The sequence below is a fragment of the Pleurodeles waltl genome, chromosome 6, assembly GCF_031143425.1.
Source record: "Pleurodeles waltl isolate 20211129_DDA chromosome 6, aPleWal1.hap1.20221129, whole genome shotgun sequence".
Taxonomy (NCBI): domain Eukaryota; kingdom Metazoa; phylum Chordata; class Amphibia; order Caudata; family Salamandridae; genus Pleurodeles; species Pleurodeles waltl.
Window position 1 is genome coordinate 66,640,084 of NC_090445.1, and position 27,772 is coordinate 66,667,855.

The 27,772-nt window shown below is 43.9% G+C and overlaps 2 protein-coding genes across 3 annotated transcripts in view; one reads left to right on the forward strand and one right to left on the reverse strand.

Moving 5' to 3' along the window:
* Positions 1-27,772, reverse strand: part of YJU2B (YJU2 splicing factor homolog B) — a 91,578-nt gene that overhangs the window by 14,386 nt on the left and 49,420 nt on the right. For both annotated transcript variants that reach the window (XM_069237312.1, XM_069237313.1), the window contains exons 7-8: positions 21,418-21,560; positions 15,837-16,009 (exon numbers count right to left, since the gene is read on the reverse strand). In XM_069237312.1, the coding sequence (XP_069093413.1) occupies positions 15,837-16,009; positions 21,418-21,560 (316 nt within the window). The remainder of the gene's footprint in view (positions 1-15,836; positions 16,010-21,417; positions 21,561-27,772) is intronic.
* LOC138302212 (alpha-1B adrenergic receptor-like) lies at positions 3,233-10,962 on the forward strand. Its single transcript, XM_069242545.1, is given in 4 exon segments — positions 3,233-3,346; positions 7,190-7,475; positions 9,193-9,396; positions 9,399-10,962. Coding segments are annotated over 4 exon segments (1,824 nt in total). The 3' UTR covers positions 10,619-10,962.

Here is a 27,772-nt window from a genome sequence, read left to right on the forward strand (position 1 = left end):
AAAAAATGATTGCCCCCACACAGCTGTGATGATGTTGTTCTGTTCAGGGCCACATGCATGACATTGTAATGCTATTGAAGTGTCTTAGATAACTAGATAATTTGTGCTGTTTTTCTCTGGCAGCAGCACAGCCAGGAGGAGGGCAATCATTAACCTACATGGATGTTTACGTCTTACTTGACAGTGCAACTCTGACCTGCCCTTTTAACCTACACGAGCATATACTTCTGTAATTCTTTACGTCCACACAAATACATATCCATTCCCATGCTATTTACCTGTAAGGCTTAACATTACCATAAGACATTCCTTTAAAGACAGACATATTGGAATAACTAATGCTTGTTGAAGATTCTGCCAGGAGGGTGAGTCGAACCTCAAGAAGGCAGAATGATTTTTTTTTTTGGCTCTCATTGTGGTCCTATATTTATCACACAAAATAAAATCCCAAACCCATGTATTTGGAATTTATCAAGTGCAACAGTTATAGCTTATTTTGAGTTTTGCCCAGAAGAAGGGGGCATACGTTGTGGATTTTGGTACTTGCCACACCAAATTCTGCATGTCTTATTATTTAGCAGGCATTTTCCCCAGTACCTTCTGGCAAGAATGACATGCCGGAATTTATTTGGAGAAAGTTGCAGGGGTGCAGTTTTTGCCACAAAACTCATAATGCCAGTGGATGTGGTAACAAGAGTTCCCCACAAACCACAACTTTATCAGACCACTCATGATGATGATCGCCTGACCTCAGAATGGCTGGGGGATCCTGATATCTTGTTAGACCCTAGCTCCTTTCCTGCATCCATCCTCCGTCCTTGTTACCGCTCCACTATTAGATCATGGTGGTCCGGCCACTTTCTCTATCCACTCCTGCTCTGCACCAACACTCACCGTGGCCTCTGCACATCCTCTGGTACCACGTTCCTCATCACCACTTCATTGCGGCTCATTGCGTTCCCAACACCCTATCTGCCCTGTCGTCTTCCTCCTCACCAGAGTTCATGGCAATCCTGACTCCTTCTCTCCACTATGATTATCTATTTCATAGCTTTACAGGTGGGAACCAGCATCACTTAATACAGTTAGCCAGGATCCATGAGTGCAAGTAAGCATTCATTCTTAACTCTTTCAGGATCAGACTTTTCAGTCCAAAATAAGTGTCACAGTTGGACAATCCAAGAACCACCAGGAAAACCCACTTATGTAACACATTTTGTTGTAGTGCTTTATCTCTTTCTGCCTTTGTCTGGGCAAGGAACAGGCATTTTGGATATTACCCCACCCCTTAAGATCCTAGAGTCGTCCCCTATAGTTTTCAAAGTCCGAACACTTAAGGCTGACTTAAAGCCCAATGAAGATACTGGTAGAGGACTGGGCAAACTGAGTCACTGAGGACTTTGGGACCAGTCACAGTTCAGAAAACCTACTTCACATAAGTATAAATTAATCCAGTATATAAGGGTGTTGAGATGACATTAACAAACATACACCTTAATAAACATGTGCCTAAACATATGCACTTAGCTAATACTGACTAAAATGACATTGAATGAAGAAAATAACACAACACTTATTGAATGGCACATTACATTATTGTATAATGACTTTGAGTGTCAACTATGCGTTGTTGAAAATAGAAAATATGCACGTTTCTGCCCTATGAAGCTTTTGGTAACTCAGGGCAGATGAAAATGTATCAAACAAGCAATACTCTTCAGTGAATAAAGCTGTATTTCCTTTATCCCTAATAGCCCCGTTTTATGCAGAAGAACTTTCAGTTAAATTTTAAAAAATGTGTGTACTAATGGATTTTTAGAATCTTACCATACAAATAAAAATATAAAATACAGACTATAATAATTACGGTATGTTACGAGTACAAAATGATCTTCTTGGATCGGGGAGATGCTTTCATTGCATTGTTACAAACTGTGTACTTATAAACGTATTAGGAAGGTACTTTCACTGTAAAAACCCTTACGTCTTGACATGCCAAGGTTTGTTCTACAATTCATAAACTGATAGATTCAAGGAATAAAATATCATTTTGTGAAAGCCACAACTTAAATTATTATAGTGAACAAGACTGCCTTGAAGGAAAAAACACACTTTATAAGAAACAGAGGTAGCTTGTAATTATCCTTTTGCCGCAAAGAAAAAGGCACAAAATATCAAAATGACTCTCCGAGATATATTTCAGAATTGTTTAGGCACTAGCAGAAATATTTATCAGTCGGGGTGTTACCACAGATACAGAGGCTGGGTCTGCAAACAACTTAAGTAAATACATTTAGGAGTACATCAGGATATCGATAAACTCACCGTGACAATGTTGGAGGAGGATGACGGGTGAGACGAAGCATCCCTACTGACTATAGTGTGGTATTTATCATGCAGAATAGATGTCTATTAAAAGGATCCCCTTAATGCCTAGCCAGAAGGCAGCCAGTTGAGGACTGATGCTTCTGTACATCTTAGACGTGTTTGTAAGTCTGTGAGGTCTCCTTGTGGGGGGCACTCAGTGGGAGGAGAGACAGGCTCTCAAGCACAGCCTGACTTCATGGCTTGCATGCCGCACCAACGCCCCAAAACCAGATTATAGGCAATCAGTGTTACATTATTTGACTTTCTGCACTGCAGGCCTGTTCAGCAATTCTTCAGGATGCCTTTAGAGAACAGTTCAAGCAATTTCTAGAAAGAGAGTCTGAAGTTGTGCAAATGAAGTGTGAGGTGTTTGCAGGGTTTGAGCACCCACATACGTCTGAACATGTAATAGGGTGTTGTACCAAGCTGAATTTTCAAATGGTTTTCAATATGTTATCATTTTCCCAATATGGTATCATTTTGTTTTGCTATTCATTGTGCATCATTTTGCATGGGCGTGTTGCCCGACACCCAGAAAACTTCACGCTGAACGGCGGCGTGGACTTGGTTGAGTTAATATTTTTTGACCACATTATGCTACCTCACGGCTCTTCCCCCATTTATGTAGTCTTGGGCCTCTGTGCCTTGGGGTACTGATGCAGTAAACTGTTGAGTCTTTCTGACCGAAAGCAATGCATGGTATGTTTAGGAGGCAAAGTATTTAATTCCTTTAGTAAAATGACTAAGGCTACATTTTGACTCAAGATACTATGTTGGTTCTATAGACTTTGAGATACTGTGGATCTAGAAGAGTCAAGTTTTCTTGTTTAGTGTTTTAATGTTCAATGCCATTTGTTTCTTATTGATGGATGTGAAATTTAAAATAGCTGTTAACAAATGTGTTGTACAACATAAGAGCTTTAATGTGTACCTGCACTTTTATCAACTCCACAATATTGACTACCACTATACCTTCAAGGTAAATAGAAGTTAAGAAGAGCCATTCTATGTTTCCTTATGTGCACTTAGCTTGACGGTATGTTGGTAGTCAATATTGTAGATGATTTATGTGAATGTCGATATTATTGATATCAATATTGGGACATATAATCCTGTGTACAGGCAGCTAAGTTGTGGTTAGACACAGTCTGCAGCAGTGACTTGGGCAGTACAAATGTGTCACAATCCATAAAAGGAAGGGCAGACATGCAAAACACAATCCACTGAACAACGTAAAGAAAGCCTGTTGTAGCCTACAATCGACAATACAAACAATAGGCATTAGGCATATTAGTCTTCTTAACAGCACGACAACTGATACAAAATAAAAATATGATGGAGAAGCAAATAGGCCATAAATTACTCGAGAGCTCTTCAGTTATAAGCTGGCAAAGCACCAGATCAGAAACCACTCAAACCCAAAACCATATTCAACACACATGCTACCTTCTTCATTGAAATAGCATAGAAACATATGACAGCCTGATACCTGACCAACCCAACCCCTCCTAACCATTACCACCACCAATTACATCAAAGAAAAATAAATACCCCCACCCTTTGCTAGCTAACAAAATCCGAATGGGTAAACCATACTAACAAAAAAACTCAGACCCCCAATAACAGGTTTTGTAAACAACTCTGGTGAAACAGCTACAATATTAAGGGCACTAAACACTACTTGATCCCTCTGCTCCTCAAAAGAGGAACACTTCATCCATTACTCCCTAACTACTGCTTGCACCCATAGCTCCTATGAATATACAATGGATTCCATCATGGAAAAGAAATAGTATGCACTTTGTCTATATACCTCAGACATTTCAATAAATGATTCCCAACACACAAGAGTCTGATCACCTTTGTATATGGTCATTCATATAACAAGAGTTACAGAAAAATAATTTCAGCAAGTGTGTCTTCAAAAGTGACATAAAAATGTGAAGATGCAAATGATCAAGTGACTTTAAAAAACACAACAAAAACACATAAAACAATTGAATCAATATGAGGCGCTTCTTGATTCTTCAACTTCTGTTCAACACCGGCCATTATATCAACCATGAGTGCTCTTTGCCGTGTTCAGAGTAAAAGTGGGTCATAACATATATGCATCATCGAAGTTCAGACCAGTTATTGTTGAGCTTTTTCTACAACATCAAAAGGGTCTTCCTCAGGACTGAGATCCGCATATAGCCTGAGGCCACATGAACTTTGGCATTCTGGCTGAAAGGGCACAGTAAAAGTGCCTAGACATATAATAAAACCTCTCCCAGTCACGGTGAAGCAAAAAGGCATGGACCAAATTGCCTAACCTTCCCAATGTAAGGCGGAACAATTAAGGTAGAGAAAGTCACATGAAGTGCAACAGAATACAGGAGGGACAGTGGCCACTTGTCCCATCTAAACTGACAGTAACACGAGTAAATCGTTGTCTTTCTACTTGCGCTTCAATTCAGTGCTCCTATAGCTCTACATAATCCTGCTAAAGTAGCCACAGGCCAACTTTAAGCCCCTAAAGAAAACAATCATATCCTACATATAAAACAATGAGGCTCAATACACAATAAAAATAGTGCAACTCAATGTCTGGAACAACGTTTTAGAGACATCATAGTATAGGTCACTCAGCATGCCAATTCTCCTTGAATTATCGCCTTCGATACAGTGGGCCACATCATCACTCCTCTGTACTGCCTATAATCGGCAGTGCACATCTCAGATGAATCCCCAATAAACTTCTGCAGTGAGAGGGAGGTTCTAGAATTTTCCTCTCTTGTTTTTTCAAAGTATAAGAGGCCGAAACCAGACGGACCGGAGACAGAGTGTTTGTAGATGTCAGGCATATCCAGGACGCTGGAGTGTGTCATCCTTCCTGTGAGGATAATTGATCTCTTTCTCTCCTCGATCGATTCTTGGATCTGGCGGTCTGATGCTGAATAGGAGGGAGATGAAGCAGTTGTGCCCTTGCCTCATTGTGATGCATATTTTTTAATTCATTATTTGCTCTGAATTATAATATAGACATATATTTGCTGTGTATATTACGGTGGAGAATCATTTGTACATGTTTTCATTTCATTGCTGTGACCATTTTTAAACGTGCACTTTCAGAATGCTAATCCCCTTTTATATACCTTGCAACGTGAAATAATTAATGTCTCCTTTGTACTAAGAAGTGCATTCCAGAGTGTTTCAGCTCGGTCATTATTGAAGCAAAACAGCTGGTGGTGGTTTTGCATTCCTGGATGATTGCCTTTGCCCTTTTCTTGTCCCTTTCCCGGAGCTTTTTCATTAGCTCCTCGATTTCGTCCCACTACGGGTGGCCATATCTATTTAGAAGGGCATTTGAGTACGCTATACGCCATTGCGTTGCTGCTTCCCTCTCTATCTTTCTCCCCACCATGTCCAGCCTTTTGCTTTCCCTTGCAGGAGCGGGGCCTGTGAAGGTGTGTACATTGCTTCTCCTTTCCGTTGTGATGATGACAGAGTCCGCCACTGTGTTCCGTTGGATGTATATGGGGTCCTTTGAGGAGGGTTTGTATTTTTTCACCACCTTTGATGTCACACCCTTAGATGCATCAGGTTCCTTGAAGGCCTCCTTGCCCTGGTCCAAAATGCTGTATAACATGAGGAGATAAAGGTTTCCCTTGCTTGATGGCATGAGTGTTTCCAGTAAGTAGCAGCAGCCTCCCTGCTCTTCTTTTAAAGGTACTTCATATGTGTCTGATGCCCACTTCACTGGGCTGTTGTAGCATGCTGTGTTGTCAGGGGGCAAAAGCTTCGAGGGGTAGTTGTTGACCTCCTCTTCTGGGCTCTATGTCTCAAGGTAATTCCAGTCATCCTCGAAACTCCGTTGCTTCGTCCCCTTCAGGGTCGTACAACTTCTCTTCTGTCTCTTCTTCGTGAGGTCTTTGGTTGTCGAGGGTTTTGGTGAAATTCAGAATTGTTTCAGTGAGTCGTCAAGCTCCTTTTTTCGCTGCCGGAGCGCCGCCATTTGGGCCTCTGGTCGACATCTTTTCTTCTCCACCACCAATGCCTTTTCGACATCTTGTATCGTCGATGGTCGCTTTTTTGGCATTGCTTTGGCGTGTTCTTCCTCTAATGGCTTTATGGTTTCTTTCCCCGTGGAGGATTTTGCCTGTTTCGGCACTCTGCCTTCTTTAGTATCCCTAGTTTGGGTTCTGCGGGGCTCTCCTGTTCGTGGCTGGCCTTCAATCATCGATTTTTTGGTTGTTGAGGCTGGCCTGTGGTACTTCCTTTTGGGGATTTTCTCCTCCGAGGATTTCTATCGTCTCTTTACCTTTTCGGCCTTTCTTTCGACGTCCTTTGACGAGTTCTTTGACGGTGTTTTTCCTCAGTGTCCCCTTCAACGGGTTTGATGTCCAACCCCGTGTGTCGACTCTGCGCCTCCAGCCTGCTCTTCTTAGTCACTGGATAGGCCCAGTTCCCTCAGTGACTCCTGATGTTTATTGCCCTGCATCGCTGCGTGGTGTTCCTCTCTCTGCCTTCGATGTGCCCTAAGAGTTTTAGGTACAAAAGTGGTGCAGGCCTCGTCTCTGTGGTCTCTTGGTAGTCAGAGGTTGCAGATTTTCTGCAGGTCCCGTTGGGCAAATTTGCGGTGGCAGCTTGGGTAGAATTTAAATGGGGTATTTTCCATGACCCCTACCTTGCTTCATTCTTCTGCCACCTGCAGATTCAGTCTGCGTCCCCTGTCAGGGATTGCTCTCTCCTCTTGGTCGATGTTCACTTCCCTCGTTCAGCAATATCTTCTAGAAAATAAACCTTGATTCCTCTTTGATTTTTTCGCCTTTGTCTCAAGAAAATTCAAAGCTCCACCTTTAGCTTCCAGACCCCAAAGGCAGAAAAAGAATCTAAATATGGCTACTACGCGCAGGAACTTCCGAGGCGCCGTCTGAAGTCATGCAGGGAACGGGACCACACACCAAATGGTGGTGGACGATGCCCAAAAGAGGGAAAAAAAAAAAAAGAAAAAGAAAAGGAAGAAAACAAGACCATTCCAGACTCAACCACTAGGTGGCGGAATAATGCGCAGCATGTGAATCCAGAAAAGTATTCATGCGGCAAAACTATGGGCTTAAATAGGAGTAAAACTTTAAGTCTCTAGGAAGCACAGGTCTAGGGCCTCTGATGAAAGTGTATCTGGTAGCCTGGGATAAGGTTGGATCTGATAGGCCTCAATAGGTTTCTAAGCCCACCAGTCAAGCGCAGGCGAACCACGGATTCTCACCAATTATGAGGTTAAAGCTTTCAAGAACTAACTTAGCAGAACTGGTGAAAGCAAGGTCAGCCGAGAATTCAGCAGATCCTGGCATTTTCAGAATAGGCATTTTCATAATAGGTTTTAAGCTATTGTAGATGATACTTTTAATTGGAACTTCTGCTGCTATGCGGTACACCTTTTTGCCTTCCAATAGGCGTTGGACATATAATGATCCATCAATCCATTTGGCTATAAATGTGTTAAATATAAAAAATAACCACATTCTACACATTTTAAACAATTTAGAAGCATGTGGTTTATGAACAAAAAACAGTCCTACTAGAGGAACCCATTAGAGCAAAACTCACTAAAATTACTCACTGTCTGATATGGCTGTCTTCCCAGTATGCTGGCACTCAGGAGAAAGGATGGGTGATTTCTGTGGCCTTTGGACAGTCATATGTCCTGTTTTTCATGGCTCTTCTGTGCTTTTGTACAGTTGGCATGGTGGGTGAAAAGTGGACAGTGTTCAGCATTCAGGCTGATCACAAATGACTAATCTTCAGATACACTGCAGGTCCAATTGGCCATCTAACATAACCACTTATCTGTACTTACTAGGTAGGGAAGCAAACCCATAGCTGGGTTTCTCAACTTTTTTGTTGTTTACAACTGCAATTTCTGGCTCCTCGTACATATTTTTAAGGCCTTCAATGCAACAACCTCCCATCCAGTAGTGCTCAGGGTAAATTGAGGGAATGATTGGTCTACAAATAGTTGTCTGACTGTAGTCAAAACGTACCACTAATTATACAATAAAGACCGGCTTTTGTTTTAAACAAGACATAAAATGCTGACCTAGGAACACACTGTGATGTTTATTATTATTTTTAGTATAAATAGTACTGTAGTTTTGTGTGACAATGGTTTGTCAAACTTAATACATTTTGCTCTTGCAGCTCTCTCCAAACTCCAAGAGACGCAGAGGGAGCCGCGTGTCCCAACAGTACAGACTGTCCTGCTGGTCGCACAAGGGATAGGGGGCAGGCACTGCTCTGGCAAGGGTCAGAAACCACCCATGCTAAGGCTCCATGCGTCCTCCAGCCTTTCACTTCTCTGACCTCTGACCTCAAATGAAATGGACCATAGCCACGTTGAAATCAGTTGTCTGCATGGAGTGAAACAAACAGCGCAGTGCGGGCGCAGGCTGCAGTCGCGCTCCTGTGAGTAGTGGTGATGTGCGTGGGAAGGAAGTGTGCAAGTGAAGCTGCGTGCGTCCAGAGCATCACTTACCAACGCGTGGCACGTGACGATCCTGCTCAGATCCTGGATTGGAACCGGACAAGATAATCCAGCTCTCTATGCGGGCTAGTTTAGAGCCTCTCTTTTCGTTGGCTGTAGATGATTTCCCTGCTTCTGAATGAAAACTTTCTATATGGAGATAGCTGGCACGCAATGAACTCTGCATTAAATGACTGCGGTCTGTACACGAACATGGCGAGAACAACTAATACTTGCGGGACCTTTTACACTGGCTCCTTTTCAAAAAAATGAGCTTGCTATGGGCGACTCTTTGTAAAATGTATCCCTCACCTGGTGAGAACTGGTCGATCACGGGGGCTGGGAGCTCCCCTATAGCGGTGCCATTAGGAACAACTCGCTCCCTTCGGCCGACAACCAGACCTTGCCCGTGCTGGATCTCGCTAGGGCCACCACGGTGGGCCTCATCTTGGGAGCTTTCATCGTCTTTGCCATTGTAGTCAACATCGTGGTCATCCTGTCCGTCGTCTGCCACAGACACCTTCGAACGCCAACTACTTCATCGTCAACCTGGCCATTGCTGACCTGCTGCTGAGTTTCACGGTCCTACCCTTTTCTGCAGCATTGGATGTCATCGGCTACTGGGTGCTGGGGTGGGTGTTTTGCAACATCTGGGCGGCAGTCGATGTCCTACGCTGCACGGCCTCCATCCTGAGCCTGTGCGTCATTTCCATCGATCGATACATTGGAGTGCGCTACTCTCTGCAGTACCCGGACTTGATGACGAAGAAGAAGGCCATCCTGGCCTTGCTGGGCGTTTGGATCCTATCCATCATCATCTCCATAGGACCTCCGCTGGGATGGAAGGAGCAGGCCCCGCCAGATGACAAGGTGTGCTGCATCACTCAGGAACCCTCCTATGCGGTCATATCCTGACTGTGCTCCTTCTACATCCCACTGAGCGTCCTCCTGGTCATGTACTGCAGGGTCTACATTGTGGCCCAGAGGACCACCAAGAACCTTGAGGCAGAGGTGATGAAGGAGTGCTTGGACTCCATGGAGCTGACCTTGCATATCCACCACAGGAACCTGCAGGGCAGCGACTCGTTCAGCAGCAGGTCCAAGGGCCACAGTCCGTGCAGCTCGCTGTCACTCAGGCTTCTCAAATTCTCCAGGGAGAAGAAGGCAGCCAAGACTCTGGTAATTGTGGTCGGAATGTTCATCATGTGCTGGCTATCTTTCTTCATAATTCTGCCACTGGGGTCAATACCCTCGTTGCCGAAGCCACCAGAAATATTATTCAAGGTCATATTCTGGCTGGGATACTTCAACAGCTGCCTGAACCCCATCATTTACCCCTGCTCCAGCAAGGAGTTTAAGAGAGCCTTCATCTGCATCCTGAGGTGCCAGTGCAGGCGGCCGAGGTGGTCTGGATCACTGCCAGGCCACCTCTGGCACCGGGCCTCCTGGGAGCGTTCCCACAGAGACTCGCTGGAGGACTGCAGCAGCCTGAGGAACGGGAGCCAAAGGACCAGCAGGACCCCTGGGCCTAGCCCGAGCAACCTGAGCAGAATCACCCATCCCAGAGCAGACTCGGTGTCCCTCCAGAACCACTGGAGGAACACCGGCTCCACGCACAGCCCACACCTGGCGGGTCACAGAGCAGGACACAGAAGTAACATCTTCACCTTCCCACTCAGTCCAGAGCACAATGGGTACAGGACAAAGGACCACAGCCCAGATCCCGTCCAGGGCATTAACTGCTAACCAGCCCAGCGCTTCAGAGCCATCATAAGTACCAGCCCTGCCAATTGACAAGCGGGGGTGTCGGAGGGATCTGGTTTATTTAACCAGTCCTGGCCTTGAGCTGATTCTTCTAAGGCTCCTGCCAGCTGCACATGTGCATCACACGATGGTCTAACTACTGCTAACCTCCAAGGGGCCACAAGGATTACAGCAGCTCTGCTGACAGTCTATCACTAAAGAACAGGGGCAGCTCTACAAGGACACTGCTAGGGATGAAGCCTGGAACAGTGTCGCTTTGATGCCGGCACGTGCCCTCTGTGCCACAAACCCAGAGCACTGCGGGGGATCCTCACTCCATGGCTAGCGCATGCCTCTAGTGCTATCACAATGACTAAAGTAGAAAAAATTCTGTGCTAGAGGCTTGAGAGTCTCACATGGAGCACTTACTGTATACCAAGGGACTCCTGACATGCTCCAAGATTGTGACCAGTTTGGATACCTTTGGTATGGAGGGGGTAGGTGTCTTTGAAAGGTCCAGATTCCCCAGGAAGCAGCGGAGCCCGCCTTGAGGATAGTGTGCGGGTCCCTGAGATGATGCCAGTCAGTGCTTTGTTCTGGGAGCGAAGGGTCTTACCCTTGTGTTTAAGGTCGCCAGTTTAGAGGCATAATGTGTAGGGGTCATTGGGCGATGAGGGGACCAGTGGTGGATTGAGCTGCCCTGGTGAAGTACTGGTGCCCTGTCATGGAGCTGACCGTACAGGTGCTTCTGTAGAAGTCCACAGCATGCTCTGGAGACTGTCCTCAGTTTGTCCCTGGGAGATACACCTACACTGGTGGCCCTGTGCCACAGGGAGCTGCTGGTGCAGTGCCCTGGAGGCCAGTGGGCAGATGCAAGTGCCCTGGGAGGAGAGGTGCTAGTGTATTTGAGAGGACTGGAGCTATGCTCCTTTTGGATGGGTTTCACAACCTTTGGTTCTCACTGCAGTTAATGCGATCAAACGTCTGCCCGGGCAGCAACCTTCTTGTAAACAGTATGGACTTCTTACGGTCTCCAATTCCATCCTAAAAGATCTCACTTGTGGGGTCTGATGTATGTATAAGGTTTCCTGTACTCTGTATACCTGCACTTTAGAAACTAAAAATGATCGATAACATTAAAACTAAAAAAACTTAATACATTTTATATTTTGAATAATCATGTGAAAGTAATCATTTTGGGAAGGGTGCCACTGTATTTCCCCAATAACAATAATTCTATGAAGACCATTTTTTTTCAAGTTTTCTTTTTTTTTTTTAACCTCTTGCATGCAGAGGACGGCTGGGATCCGCCCTCCGCCATGGTGCTCGTGTGCATTGGACAGTTCCCAGTCATCCTCACACATGAGCCAGGAGATCCCTCTGGTGCAGGCACCAGAGGGATTCCCCTGCTACAAAAAACACAGCCTCTGGAGGTGAGAAAGAGCTTCACCATCTCCCAACACTGTTTTTGGGTTTTCGAGGAAATGACGATCAGTACGAAACAAAAGTGAAGTGAGCAGATTGGCTCATTTCACTTTCTCTGCATCGGTGCTCGTGGGGCTATCTCAGCCGCTCGAGCACTGATCCAGATGGGAGAGGCATCATCAGAAAGTGGAGAGTATCCCAAGTGGATCCCTGATTAGGGATTGCCCAAGGAGAGCAATCTCCAAGCAGGGAACCACTCCACTAGGCACCAGGGAGTGGGAGCGGACCCTTGGGGTAAGGGCTTTCGCTTCCAAGGGGGTGGGGGAGGGAATGGGCAGAAAACCCACTAGGAACTAGGGAATTTGTTTTATTAAATTAGGGTAGGGGCAGGCCATGATGGCCCCGTGAATACACCCACCCCCCAAAAAACAGGAAGTCTTTCAGGGGTGGTTTTGGGGGGGAGGGGGCGGCACAATGCAGGCAATAGCCAACTAAGACACAAGGATTTTTTTAAAATGTAATTAGTGTAAGGGTGGGACGGGCCATGATTGCCCTGTCAATGCCCCCACCCCAACCAAAACAACAACAAAAAAAAACATGCAGTCTTTGTGGCAGATGGGAGCAATAGTCCCCGATCTGGCACTGGGCACCAGGTATTACTTTTTTTAAAGTTTTTTTAAACTAGTGTATGGGTGAAGGCTGACCAGTATGGACATTACAATACCGCCACCCTAAAAAAAATAGGCACAGTCTTTCTGCCCTCCCCCCCCCCCCTTCCAAGGAAGCAGATGGGGGCAATAGCCCCTGATCTGCCCCCAGGGGGGAAGAAAGCCTATTAGGCACCAGGGACTATTAGGGGTGGGGGCTTCCCAGAATTGGCATGGTAATGCCCCTCCACCAAAAATGGGCACAGTCTTTCTGCCCTGAAGACTAAAGCATCTCATCCCAATGGCAAGGAAAAGGAGGTTTGACTGTTTTGGGTGTTGACTTCACATATGGGCCAGCAGAGCTTGGCTAACTCCCAATATCCTCCAACTTGCAGTGGTGAGCAGCCACCCTTTTTTGGCATGGGTAGGCTGCTATCTGGAAAAAGCTACCAGAGCCAGTCACTTCTGAAAAGTAGACATCTGGGGAAGTCCAGGGTGGATTGTTTCAAATGCACCACATACCATTTTCTTACCCTCAATGCCATGCAAAACTCCAACTTTGCCTGAAGTCACACATTTTCTCTACATTTCTGTGATGGAAACTTCAGGAATCCACAAAATTTTTACCACCCAGCATTGTCCCATCTGTGCCAATAAAGACTCTGTGCCCTACTTGTGTGGCTAGAACTAGTGCCATTGACTCAAATGGATCTACCCAGGTCAATAGAAGTCTCTGCGCAAACGCTCCCATTGTCCTTGGTTTCAGTCGTTTCAGTCACAGCACTAGGCCCAGCCACAGAGTTGAGACAGCATTTTTATTGGTACGGGGGAAGTGGGCAATGCTGGGTGGTGGGAATTTTGTGGATTCCTGCAGATTACAGGAGTCGCCATCACAGAAATGTAAGGAAAATGGGTGGTTTTGAGGAAATGATTGAGGTTTGCAGGGCATTGTGGGTAAGAAAACCTAATGGGATCCATGCAAGTCACATAGGCCCTCATTCCGACCCTGGCGGTCATAGACCGCCAGGGTCGCGAATGACGGAAGCAATGCCAACAGGCTGGCGGTGCTTCATTTGTCATTCCGACTGCGGCGGTACAGCCGCAGTCGCCCAGCCGGGTCCCCGGCTGGGAGAATCCTCCAGGGCAGCGCTGCCTTGGGGATTCTGACCCCCTTCCCGCCAGCCTGTTTCTGGCAGTTTTCACCGCCAGGAAGAGGCTGGCGGGAACGGGTTTCCTGGGGCCCCTCGGGGCCCCTGCACTGCCCATGCCACTGGCATGGGCCCCCTAACAGGGCCCAGGGTGGCTTTTCACTGTCTGCTTAGCAGACAGTGAAAAGCACGACGGGTGCGTCGCACCGCCGCAACACCGCCGGCTCCATTCGGAGCCGGCTCCTGTGTTGCGGCCCTCATTCCCGCTGGGCCGGCGGGCGCTAACTTGCTTAGCGCCCGCCGGCCCAGCGGGAATGTCAGAATGGGGGAAGCGGTATTTTGGCCGTGTGGCGGCCAAATGGCGCTTCCTGCCTGGCGGGCGGCAACCGCCGCCCGCCAGAGTTAGAATGAGGGCCATAGTCTTGGATTCTCCTAGATCTCTAGTTTACAGAAATATACAGGTTGGCTAGGTTTCCCTTGGTGTCGGCTGAGCTGGGGTCCAAAATCTAGAGCTACCCACATTTGAAAAAGGGTTAGGTTTCGGTGAAAACATGTGCTGCATATATGTTAGTATTGGGTTGTTTCTGGTCGTGGGCCCTAGGTCTATCCAAACAAGTGAGGTACCATTTTTGTCCAGAGACTTGGAGGAATGCTGGGTGGGAGGAAGTTTGTGGCTCCCCACCGTTTCCAGAAGTTTCTATCCCAGAAATCTGAGGAAAATGTGTTTTAGACAAATTTGGGTATTTGAAAGGGATTCTGGGTAACAGAACCTAGTGAGAGCCACACGTTTCCCCTTCCTGGATTCCCACTGGTGTCTAGATTTCAAAAATGTACAGTTTGCTAGGTTTCCCTAGGTGCAGGGTGAGCTAGAGCCAAAATCCACAGCTCGGCACATTGCAAAAAAAAAAAGGGTCACTTTTTAATGGCACTAGGCCTACCCACATGAGTGAGGTACCACTTTTATCAGGAGACCTTGGGGAACACAGAAAAGTAGAACAAGTGTTATTACCAATTGTCTTACTCTGCATCTGCGCCTTCCAAATGTAAGAAAGAAGTCATTTTGAGAAATGCCCTCTAATACACATGCTAGTATGAGTATCCACAAATTCAGAGATGTGCAAAAAGACACTGCTTATAAACTTCATATATTGTGCCCATTTTGGAAATACATAGGTTTCCTTGATACCTATGTTTCACTGTTTATATTTTACCAATTGAATTACTGTATACCTGGTACACAATGAAAAACCATTGAAAGGTGCAGCTCAGTTATTGGCTCTGGATACCTAGGGCTCTTGGTTAACCTACAAGCCCCAAATATCCCTGCAACCAGAAGGGTCCAGTGGAAATAAAAGTATATTGCTTTAAAAAAATCTGCCATAGTTATAAGAAGTAACAGATGAAAATGGAGACACAGATGGCTGTTTTTTTCAACTCAATTTCGATATTTTTTTTAATTTCAACTATTGCTTTCTATACGAAAACCTTGAAGGATCTATGCAAATGGCCCCTTGCTGAATTCAGACTTTTGTCTACTTTGTAGAAATCTATAGCTTTCTAGGATCACCACCACTAACTGGAAGGAGGTTGAAAGCACAAAAAAAAAAATAGGAAAAATGTGCTACGTCCTAGTAAAATAACAAAACTGTTTAGAAAAATGTGGTTTTCTGATTGAAGTCTGCCTGTTCCTGAAAGCTGGGAAGATGGTGATTTTAGCACTGCAAATCATTCGTTGATGCTATTTGCAGGGGTAAAAAACAGACGCTTTCTTTTGCAGCACACAGCAGGTATGCCACTACCACCGGTCTTCAAGGTAAACATCCTGGAAAGTTATTTTCGTGAAGCAAGCTTTGCTTTCCAATCAAATGTCAAAGCATTCCGAGTTGTTTTTGTGTGTATTATCGAATACCAGAGTCACCACTGCACACACTAGGAAACGTGGTAGAATTTCAATAATAGATTCTAAAAGAAGAAGAAAGACATGCATGTCTGCCTGCCTACCCGGAACTTCTTTCTTAGAAGGCTGTTGAGTGCAAAGTCGTCCTTCCACGCACTCTGAGCCTCTTGGATGTTGGCGAGAGTCGGAATAGCTTTCTGCAGCTTCTTCTGGTCTTCTGTGCCATGCTCCAACCGATACATAGGATCAGTTTCCAGCTTCTTCTTTTCATCATGTTCTAGGAGACAGACAGAACAGAGTGTAATGCTCAATACAACTGACCACAACACGATGTTCCGAATACTTTTAGATCATACTCCTGTCACCAAACATACATACATATATATATATATATATATATATATATATATATATATTATTTTTTTTTTTTTTTAATTAGTTTAATTATTTTTTTGCCAATTTTTTAAAACCACGTAAAATACAAATTTACAAACCATACTGAATATTGGAAAAAAAGGATCAGTGTTGACAGTGAGATCTACCATATCTTTTAAAATATATTCTCTAACTGGAAGCAATAATAATACTTGAGGATATAGGGTTATATGTAAGACGCATAAGGATTTCTCCTGGGATTATGAGTAAAATAGTGTTAATGTAGGTGAACACCAACATTTCAAAGAGTGTTCTATAATTTAACATTATAAATGCATATAGCATTAACCATTAACTGATTAAATAATAAAGATCAGCGTGCGGGAAGCAGCAGGGCAGCTGGAGGAAGGAGTGTCAAGTGCTCTAGCTACACAGCCTTCAAATGGTCAGCAAAAAACCCAAGATCATAAAGTTGACTAATATTCAAGGTTGCTAACCTACCTGTTTTACGGCCTGTCAGATGGCGGTTGATGAAACAGAGTAAACGTTTCTCTAGTTTCATTGGTAACACTTTTGCAAATATATTTTACTGTCAACAATCACAGGGGTCTATAATTACTCGGCTCGGTTGGCTCTTAATCTATTGCAGTGGTTGCCAACCTTTTGACTCCTGAGGACCCCCCCACCGAATCACTACTGGAAGCTGGGGACCCCCAAACAATTTATATGATTTACATTTCTCTTTTTATTTTTAAGGTACATAAGATCTGAGAAAGCTTATTAAAATTAATATGTGGTGGGGAAAGAAGTAAAACCATAAGGGCCTCATCTCTCCATAACTTCTCCGTCACATGTATTTAGTTTGTATTATAGCACCTCTTATACCAGTGTAGGGTGTTGGAGTACTTCACAGGGGGCTACAAGGTGTGAGAAATACAGTTTGCTGTGATATGATCCAATCACTGTGAGAGTGTGCTGCAGGCTTTGTGGGCTGTAAGTAATTCAACAAGCTGTGCTATTTTGAGCCTGGAGGTGGAGAGGTATGTATAGAAAACCCTTAGTAGTTAGGTTAAAATAAACAAACTTTTCTGAGATGAGCACAATGGCATACAACCTTAAAGTTACACGTACAACCACAATTTGAGTTAAGCTATCGGTAAGTGGGTCACTCCTATATTGTACATTCTTCAACAGTGGTGTGCAGTGCCTTCAGGGAAATTCTGACAACATACTTTGAAATATACCTGTACAAACACCAGGTGCAACTTTACTGTTAGGTAAACTGCGCACCATATAACTTAGGACATGCACAGGCAGTAATGTCTCCAGGGCCTATGCTATTTCCAGTCTATTCACACAAATATATATACACACACACAGTAATTCTATGCTGTATATCACTGTAGGCCCTGTACTATCAACTTTCGGATTCAAAATGGTTTATGGAGTAAAGGGAATAGCAGTATCATGAATGTCATAAATGATGTAATTTGAGATGTAATATGTTATGTCATAATTATTTAACTTATGTTAAGATATTGATATTAACAATGATTTTAACATCAATTTAAACTTTAATCCTATTCTAAATGAAAAACATCCTTCGTAGGTGTGCAACCCCTGCGGCAAACAGCCTTTAGATGTGCACAGTGGGAATAGGGCACACAGCCTATCTCAGTGTGCATATACAGTCCTCCGGAAGCACGCTTTCTCCCATGGTGTCCTGTGGGAACTTCCTTTACTGCTGTTGGGCCCCACATGTATCTGCCAGGTTCTGAATTCTGAATCCCACCCTCCGTGAGCAACCTGCACCCTGACCATCAAGGGCATTATGATCCCCCACCCCTACTCTGCATGGCCTACACCCCACCTTCTGCAACACCCAATCCCTCTACACATGGCATGTGGCTTTTTTTCCACGTTTTGTGAGTGTCTTCTCACTGCTTTCGCCTTGCTTTTTCTCCCATTTTTTTTGTATCCCTGCTCCTTGATTCTCCCTTGTTTTCACTGCCTTATCCTTGCTTTTTTGCAGTTTTTTGTGTTTCTTCTTCTTGCTTTTCTGTCATGTTTACTGCTTTCTTCTTGTTTTTCCCCCAGTTTGTGTGCCTTCTCCTAGCTTTTTCCTAGTTTTCAGTGCTTTCTCCTTGCTTTTCCCTCATTTTTTGTGTGCCTTCTCATTGCTTTTCCCTCTTCTCACTGCTTTCTCCTTACTTTTCCCACTGGGTTTTGTGTGCCTTTTCCTTCTTTCTCACTGCTTTCTCTGGGAGCTGCAAGCGCCTGGATACCATGTTGGATGATTAGCCAGGCTTTACAAATCTTGACTGATTGATTGTTTGATGGACATGCATCCCTAATAATATTATGGTCACTAAAAAGTGACAATACAAAAACTTTCACAAACCTTTCTAAAAAGAAACATTGTTATTATGAGACATTGTTAGCCAACAGGCTGTTGTGCAAAGCATAGCAGAGGAAAACTGGCACTGTGCCTCTAAGAACCTCACAATACACCCTATATTCCATCATGCCTCACAGATAACAGTTAGGTCGGGTAATTTTGTATGGAAACTAGGAATCCTGGGGAAAAAAACTGTTGAAAGACGTAATAGCTCCTGTTCAGTGAGGTGGGATCTGCTTATAATTATTGGTGAGGATTCCCTTAAGGGTGAACTAGGACTACAGATGAGTAACTTGTCCTTCTCTTCCAGGGGATCCTCATGAATAGTCATAAGCACTGAACAGAACAGCAAGCCCCCCTTTTCACAAATAAGGGGGGCCTGAAATAAAAACCTCTCCAAAAATCACCGAAAAAGGTTCCTCAAAGAAGCCTGCCCTACTTGAGTATTTGCTCATGAGTCTGAATTTAGACAACAGTGTCTATTTAACGGTATGAAGAGATCTGTAAATAGCAGCTTCACATATTTTTGAAATGGGGACATTCCTAAGAAGAGCTATGGTTGCAGCTGTTATCCGTGTGGAGTGTGCTTTGGGAAAGGGGTGCCAGACTCTGGCAAAGAGAATCATTATGCTGATAACAGGGCTTTATTTTAAGCTGACAAAAAGTAAGCAGCAGTAAACCGCTCTGTAACAGGCCATCACTAACATGTTTTGTCACTTATATCCAAGCTGGGAGTACGTGTCAAAAGGTAAGGGCGTCCAAATAGTCTTCAAAACCCCTAACCCCTCCTTCTAATAATCACACTTTGGATACTTTTACACATAATAAGGCCAGCCAGATCAGAATAGTATGTTTGGCATCATGTATATGATTGCATTTTAAAAACAGTAACAGAAGAATTAAATGGTTTGAAGACCACTGCACTAAAGATATACAATTTTCTCATGGAAGGTTGTTTAGCCTCTCATAGGATGTCCATACAGCCTTGTAGAAGACCTAGATGACCACATAGGTGGAATTCAGGAGCCACACCGTCAAGTTGGGCCATGAGCAGCCAATCTCAAGTGCCATCTGCTGCAACTATTATCTGATTTGATACATGGCCACAATCATGTGGAATTTCCTAAAGGTCTGTTAGAAATTGGGTCTCTAGTTGGCAGTGATTTCTGGCACTGAAGAGTGAGAGGATCAGATTATTTTCTCAGTGGTGAGAGAACTGATTCCACTGGTCCTCCAGGCATTATGGCAAGGGCCTCATGTGAACATTTGCATGCAGGCCCAGATAAATGCAGGACGGCATCGAACCCAGTAGGGGTGAGATATGTCTCACATTGAATAAGAAGTGTGTAAGAGACTGACACTTCAGACAGGTTGATGATAACATCTCCTCTGAAGGATACACTTTTGTAAACTGGGCATCTAGCACTGCTCCAAGGCATTGTACTTTTTGTACTGGGTAAACTGTAGGCTTTGAGATTTACTCGAAGTTCTAAACTGGTCACTCCCATGTCTCCATTGCTGATATGCCTTTTATTAGCTAGCCTGGTGAAATACTTAAGTTTGAGATCTAGCCCTTGATGTACAGTGCAGCAGAGAATAGAAATGGTAAGGATGGTGTTGTATGTTTTGATGTATAATGTCTGATGTCTTTCGACGATGTTTTCAAAATCAAGATGTGTTTCAACTGAAAGAGTTGATGCGTTGTTGATGGCAACTTTGCCGTTGAAGGTTGCTTTTTTCAACAAATGTCAAGTGCTTTGATGGCAAGTGATGTCTTAATGGTGTCTTTGACAGTGTACCCATCGCCAGCAAATACAGCGGAATCTTTTTCGTCCTCAAAGCCATGCTTCTTGACCCCCACTGGGAGCATCTACTCTTCCTCTAACGGTTTCTCTCTCCTTCTATGAGAGTCCTTGGAGCGAGAACAAGGTTCTTTGGAAGAAGAATACTTTCTCCAAGGCCTTTTGATGACCCAGATGCTGTAGTTTGTCTTTTCTCTTGGAGGCCATGCAACCTGATTTTATCTCTGTCCTTGGAGAGTTCTTTTGGAAAACTTCTGACACTGTGTACTTGTGCCAGGGTGATGATCTTCCAGAAGGTAAACAATGCAGACTGAGTGAGGATCTGTCTGAGATGTCTTTTGTTCCACAGAAGGGCACTTCACAAAAAGGGAAGGCGTTCCAACAACAAAATAATATATTTTTTGTGTCAGAAAAAAATGTAATTGCACTCTTGGTGCTGAAAAACGTTGAATCACTCTAAAATAAAAGGTTACAGAATGATTTATCAATATTTTTTAGGCCAAAAAGGCTGAGCTGAGTGCCCCAGGATCCAGTCTACAGGACCAGAAAAACGAACTGACCAGTTTTATCTGTGAGGCATAATGGGATACGGGGTGTATTGCGAGGTTCTTAAAGGCACAGTGCCAGTTTTCCTCTGCAATGGGTTGCATGGCAACCTAATGGCTAACCATGTCTCATATCCCCTTCCCTTTTAAAAAGGTTTGTGAAAGATTTTGTATGGTCACTAAAAAGTGCATACATTATGTCACTTCTAATTAGTGACACATTTCTACGTAATTGCCTTCTTTTTAAAATGAAAACTCAATGAAATCTGGCAATTTTTAGCCTTTAATGCTGAACATCTATATGTAAGATACTATGGTACAAAGTTTATTATACATTTATGTGTCATTTTAAAGTGCTCCAGGATCGCCGCATGTGGGTAGGACTATTCAGTGCTTATGACTATTGATGAGGATCAGCTGGAAGAATAGCATAGATAGTGCTTATGAATATTAACCAAGATCACACAGAGAACAGCTGCAAGACTTGCTTTCCAGAGTGGTCACCTGCCACACTTACTTTCCTGTTACACCCATATAAATATTTGTTCTCCTTATGCACACTCACCTGTGGTCAAAATCTGTTCATTATCCTTCATATCCCAACGCTCCTCCTTTCGCTGAGCACCACTCACTATGACATAGTCACAGTTTGCAGGATCAGTTTGCATCTCAATGTGATTTACACAGAGGTGGCATTTCATGCGAAACCTGGCCCACAAAAGAAAGGCAGACAGTAAGGTCAGAAGGCAGTGGGCACACTAGCATTGCTGTATTTATGCCCCTAAGAACCTTAGCCACCACCTGCCATGTTTTCCCACACCCAAACCCCTTTGCATCACTAATTTTGCCATGTATGACAGTCCATTTACTCCAGAATAAACAAATTCCTGAGCAAAATAAGAAACCTTGTTAGAGTGACCTAATCAGCAAAGTTATGCTGCCATTGCCTTGTAGTGGTATGCGTCACGCACGGAAGCAAACTAATGTGACAAACTTCCATTTCCCGACCTTCAGTCAGCCTGCTAATAAACATACTATAGCATAAGCAAACACTACTGCATGCAGTCCACTGGATTAAATGGCCACAATTTGAGATGGAGGCCCCAAGATGAAAAGGGGGCCAGAACTAGGGCAGAATGCACTCAATGTAAACTCTTCCAATAATGAACATCACTTTAGGCTGCCTTAGAAGAGGTGTAAAATAGTCATGCAGGTTCAGTATATCACAAGACAAGAAAGAGTGCAGCTGTCTGGGTGCTTCACACACACACATTGAAGGCTCCTGTCAGAAGAATCTCTGTAACAGAAGTCCTCAACGCTGGCCCCTGGCGGTGCAGCATCTGCCCTGGTCCCTCAGTGAGTGGCATCCTGTAACCACCAGGTAATCAAAACAGGAGCTGCAAATGCTGAGGTGCTGAGTCTGGCTTCACGATTAATTCATTTAGGAGAGATGACCGGGGACAAGAAGGAGGAATGGCATAAGTCTTTACAGGAACAATGGCCATGTTTACTCTTCCCTGATGCTCAAACCGGGGCAGCAGCTTGCCGCAGCACTTTCTTTACCAAAGAAATACTAACCCTTAGGTTCTAGATTTTTTGAGTCCTATGTTTTAATGTACAGCTCAAATATTTTCCACCTCCTAGAAACATGTCTGAAGTACGCTCGAGGGATCGGAGTAGAAAGTGGGGCAGCCTTGTGTTTTTTTTTCCTAATAATGTTAATCAACTTTACATGCTTCATCAAATTAATGATGGTATTCATCATGTTTGTCAGTTTTCATAATTCTGCAAGGAGTATACCCTAAAGATCAGCACACAGCAATAGTATAAAAAAGTACAAGAACCCTCACACAACAACTCAATCACTATAAATGTTGACTGCATGGTTTCTCGGAATCAATTCTTGAAACTGATTCAATGGTAATGCCCTCTACTGGTTCTCATACCTATCCAATAGACGCCAGTTTGTTCATGTGGGCACCTAGAGATCCCAAAAGATTCATGTTCCTGTGTATCTCCCTGGTATCCTTCCCATCTCCATTCATCTTCAACCTCTATATAGAGCTTTCTGGGGCTCCGCTTACAGATGGCAGCATTAAGAATCATCAATATGCCAATGAAAAACATCTCTTACAGAAAGTGGTCTCTGCTCCAGACATCCTACTGCTCGAACACTGCCTGCACATCATTGAGAACTGGTTGTCAGAGCCTACCTCCAGCTCAAGTCAACCAAGACAAAATTATTTCTATTTGCCAAAAACAACAAGCAGGAAAAAGTACAGACCTGGCTCAAGAACATGAGCCTTGGCAGCTTTGAGCCCCAACTTTCACCGAATTCCAAGTGACGTGGCTTCACCCTGGACACCAACGTCACCCTCAAGGATCAAACTGCTAAAAAAACACAATAATACTGTTCAAGCCCTCACACTTTTGCAAGTGGATGGTGATAATTCTTTGCTGCTTGCAATCCCAGATTCCACATTGGCATCCACTGTGATCCTACCATGCAGCAGCAGGTCTCCCCCACTGCTTGATGAAATAGGATCACATCACACCCATTCTGATGGAACGCTATTGGTTCACCTTGTCAGCCTGCGCCATCCTTAAATCCAACTGCATCATTTACAAATTCATCTTGACCAACCTCCCTCTTTTCTTAAGGGTTCTAGTGGCCCAGTTGCAAACAGCCCACCATTAGACTGGAAACAAAGAAGGGTAAAAACAGAAAAAACAAGGCAGCAGGCCTTTTCCATCTATGTACCCATGATCTGGCACAATATTCATATATCCACAGGGACAACCAAAACTTCTGCTCCGGTTTAGGAAATAGTTCAAGACACACCGCTGTAAAGAACACAACTTCACAATGCAGAAAGAGTACAATGACAAGCTCCTTTGCTCATCTCTAATTGACTGTATTGCCTTTGACCCTATACAGCACTCCGTAGACTATTTGGCTAGGTCTGCACGATACAAACAACATACATACATATAAAGCAACAGAAACACAACACTAAAACATGGTGCATATCATAATTAAAAATATAAAGGTAGTTATTGATGCAGAAGGATCACACGCTATCAATACACAAATTAACACTATGTCATCAATCAAGATTAAAAACTCCACTTGTCACAAATGGCACTCAAAATAAATAAACAATGTAAAGAGCACACACCCAAAGAAAGGGTTGCAATGGTAACTCCAGTTTGTGTTAAGCTTCTGCGACCAACAATGGAATACCCAAATTCAGTACTAGCATGCCTCATTTACATACCTTAGTTTCAATGGTAAAAGAAAAGGCCTGTTGCAGTACTGTCACTATTCCCAACAAACCCTGTGTGCATGCAGACCTTAGACCCACTGAACGGAAATCTTTTTGTTACCTGGGTGTCTCCAAGTCAATTGCTGTGTTTTAGCATTCCTGTGTTTATATAGCACAACGTGCATTACAGGGAAGTGCTTCAAACCAAAGTGATGCTTTCCCTTTCGATGCTGATATTGCACTAGCTCGTACGTCGTGGGATAGAACGTCACATAGAGAACGGGCATGTAGCTACACTTGGAGAATACATCCCTGCATACATATAATGCATTGTGGCAACTGCTTTGCACTTGCCAGCCCTCTGCCACTGCCAGGCTGTGGCACACCTCCTCTAACCCGGGCTGCAGGGGCAGCATTGCACTAGCCAGCCCAAGCTTCGCCCTGCGAAACTATTCCCTAAACTCAAACCAAACTATAGCAGGAGCCCTGGCTGACAAAATACAGGTGCAGGAATGAGACCGTGACAAGAGGAAGTGAAGTACGTGTCCCGTAGTCTTGTGAGAGAAGTTCCAAGTCTACGGCGGCCATCTTGGATTGGACGTTTTGGTGCTTGAACCACACAGGCAGGCACGGAGGAAGGGAAGCAAGGATCTATAACTCTCCCAATCTAAGATTCATAACAACGCCAGGCATCTCAAATAGGGCACCGTTACATTCAAGGTAACAAAGGTGTAAAACCAACAATCCCACACCAAAATGCATCAGAAGAAATTGCTCTTTATTCACATACGAAAGGAAAATAACATTCTCCTTTTCTAAAGGTCCCCAGTGTTGCCTTCAAAAGCTCATTTTCTCAAGTAATGTTTGACAACAATGTATATTGCCTTTCAGATATTTTAGGAACATTAGATGTACAGTTTCAAATATACTAGCTAGAAAGAAGCTAGGGAGAGATAGCTATTATTTTTAAACAAGGTTTACATTGCTATTTTTTCCTGAGCTGTCGATGGTTGTGAAGCACTTTTTTTCTATCTGGTACTTATCAAAAACTTTACATTGTCAAGAGCTTTGATCTATCACCCTCCGGGAGGGCTATCTAATTTTGTTACCTCTTTAGACAACACCGTATTTCCCTTAGTACTACAATACTCAAACTATTCATTAGTAGGTGATTTTTATTTGCATTTTGATAACATCAGATGCCCAGTGGCAAAAACGCTGATGAGGGACCTGGAGAGACTGCCATTTATGCATGGTCTCACGCACAGGTCTTGACATTTCCTCCATCCTGTATTTTCTAAATCAAACAATCTCAAAACCAATGATCCACTTCCTCTGTTTGGTCTGATCAATTCTTATCATGAGAAGGGTCAGCGGGGTTCCGACTGGCTCTGTCCCCAATCCAGTTTGATCACGTCTATATAGACTAAATTGAACTCTGGGAGCTTTTGTGAAGTGCTTGATAATAGCAAAACCATCTTAAGCAGGAATGTGGACAAAACTTATAAAGAAATTGACGACTCGATTAGTGGGCCTTAGATCAAATTGTACTTTTTACAAAACGGGTATCTCACCAATAGAGGCCTTGAGCCTGTTGGTCTAACAAAGAAGCATAAATGTAAACGCCTTGAGCATCCCTGGCGTGAATATTATGGGCCATCTCGTAAAGTAGCAGCTTTAAAAGTCTATTACCTTTCAATTAAGCACTCTCGCAGAGTCCATTATGCAACTAAAACCCAGTCAGTCGCCAATACCTCTTGAGAGATTTTTTTCTATAGTTAAGTCATCAACTTTACTTTTTTCAGTTTCCTTTGCCATTTCGCCCTCAGTTGAGAGATGTAATGATCTTGCTGTCTTTTTCTCTCAAAACTCAAAAAGTAGGTAAGGTCTATGCCTCATTTCCAGCTGTAGGACCTACCCTCCATGTTTGAGTGTTTGGTTCAACACATCTTGACGATACCTCTAGGCTTCAGAAATTTGATGCTATTGTGCTGGCTGATGTGGCTTCTGTGTGCTCCTCAGTTAAGTTTGGTTCCCCCCTTCCCCCTGTGTCTACACCTATTTCAGAGCAGGGTTCCATGGCGATCTATCCAATTCTTTGTGATTTTTTAATTGTTCTTCAGCCGTGGGCTGTGTTCGCCAGAGTTGAAAACATGCAATGGTAGTCACACTTTTGCTTGATCCTTTGAAACCAGAGAATTATCAACCAATCTCCCTGTACCCTTTTTGTCAAAGATTGCCAGAAAATATAGAAACAATCAACTTTCCAACTTTTTAAAAGGCAATACTTTGCTTCATAGGACTCAGTACTGCTTTCGTCCATCTTACACCACTGAATCTGCTCTGCCACTGAATCGGAGCAGTATATCTTGGACTCACATGACTCTGTAGCACTTATGTTAGATCTCAGTGATGCTTTTGATACAATATCTCATAACATCCTGCTAAAGAGACTGTGTGAAAGCGGTATCGGCATTAAGGCTTTAGTTTGGCTCGCCTCTTTTAGAAAAGGAGAATGTTTCAGGTCTCTCAAAAATCGTTCCACTCAAAAATGATTCCACTGCAGGAAGGAGTGCCTCGGGGATCTTCCGAGTCCAACCCTTTTTAATGTCTACATCCACCCCTTGGCCAATGTCATTGAACATTCTGGCTTTACTATTTTTTTGTATGTGGATGATACGCAGCTGATCATCTTTCTCAAAAAAGTAGCAATACTGCTTCCCAGTTGTGCTTTTGCCTTCTGGAGGGAGTTAACTGGGTAGACAGTAACTGCTAAAGCTAAATGGTGAGATCGAGGTACTGATCCTGATCAGCCATATATTTGGTACACTGCTTGGTGGCCTTTCAGTATAGGCCCCGTACCATCACCAAAACAAAATGTTAAAAATCTTGGTATCTGGCCAGATTATAAGGTGTCGTTTGACAACCAAGAAATTTCTCGAGCTGGAAAATGTTTTGGGATATTGAAAATCCTTAAGAAGATTCTGGGATTTCTACCCAGAAAACAGTTATCCAAGGCATGGTTACTTCCAGGCTGGATTACTATAACACCCTTTACCTCGGGCTTTCACAAACACGACTCAATAGATTACAATGCATTCAAAACTCTGCTGCTCATTGGTTGCTGAAACCTCCCTGTTGCGCCTCCATTAGGACTTGTCTGAGCAAACTGTACTGGCTCCCTATCATGTACAGAATTACTTTTAAAGCTCTTTGTTATTGTTATAAGGCACTGTCTAATGGTGGACCACAGTATCTTCAGCTAAAGACTTCAAACCATACAGAACACTGCAGCCAGACTCATCTTCGACCTTCCCTAACGACCCCCCACATCACACCATACCTCAGGCCCTTCCACTGACTCCCTGTGCCGAAGAGTGCATATTCAAGCTGCTGACCCACACACACAAAGCACTACACAACAAAGGACCCGCCTGCCTAAATTTTCACCAGCCGTAAAGATGACTAAGCTATGCCACCCTATCTCTTGCTCACAATCTACACCTCCACCGAAGTGGAGGACATGTCTTCCACATAGCAACAAAAACCTTTAACAACCTCCCCACACATCTCCGGACCATCACCTCTCATCCAGAATACAGTACAGCCCTCAAGACCTGGCTATTAGAATAATCCGCTGAGATATGCAAGGTA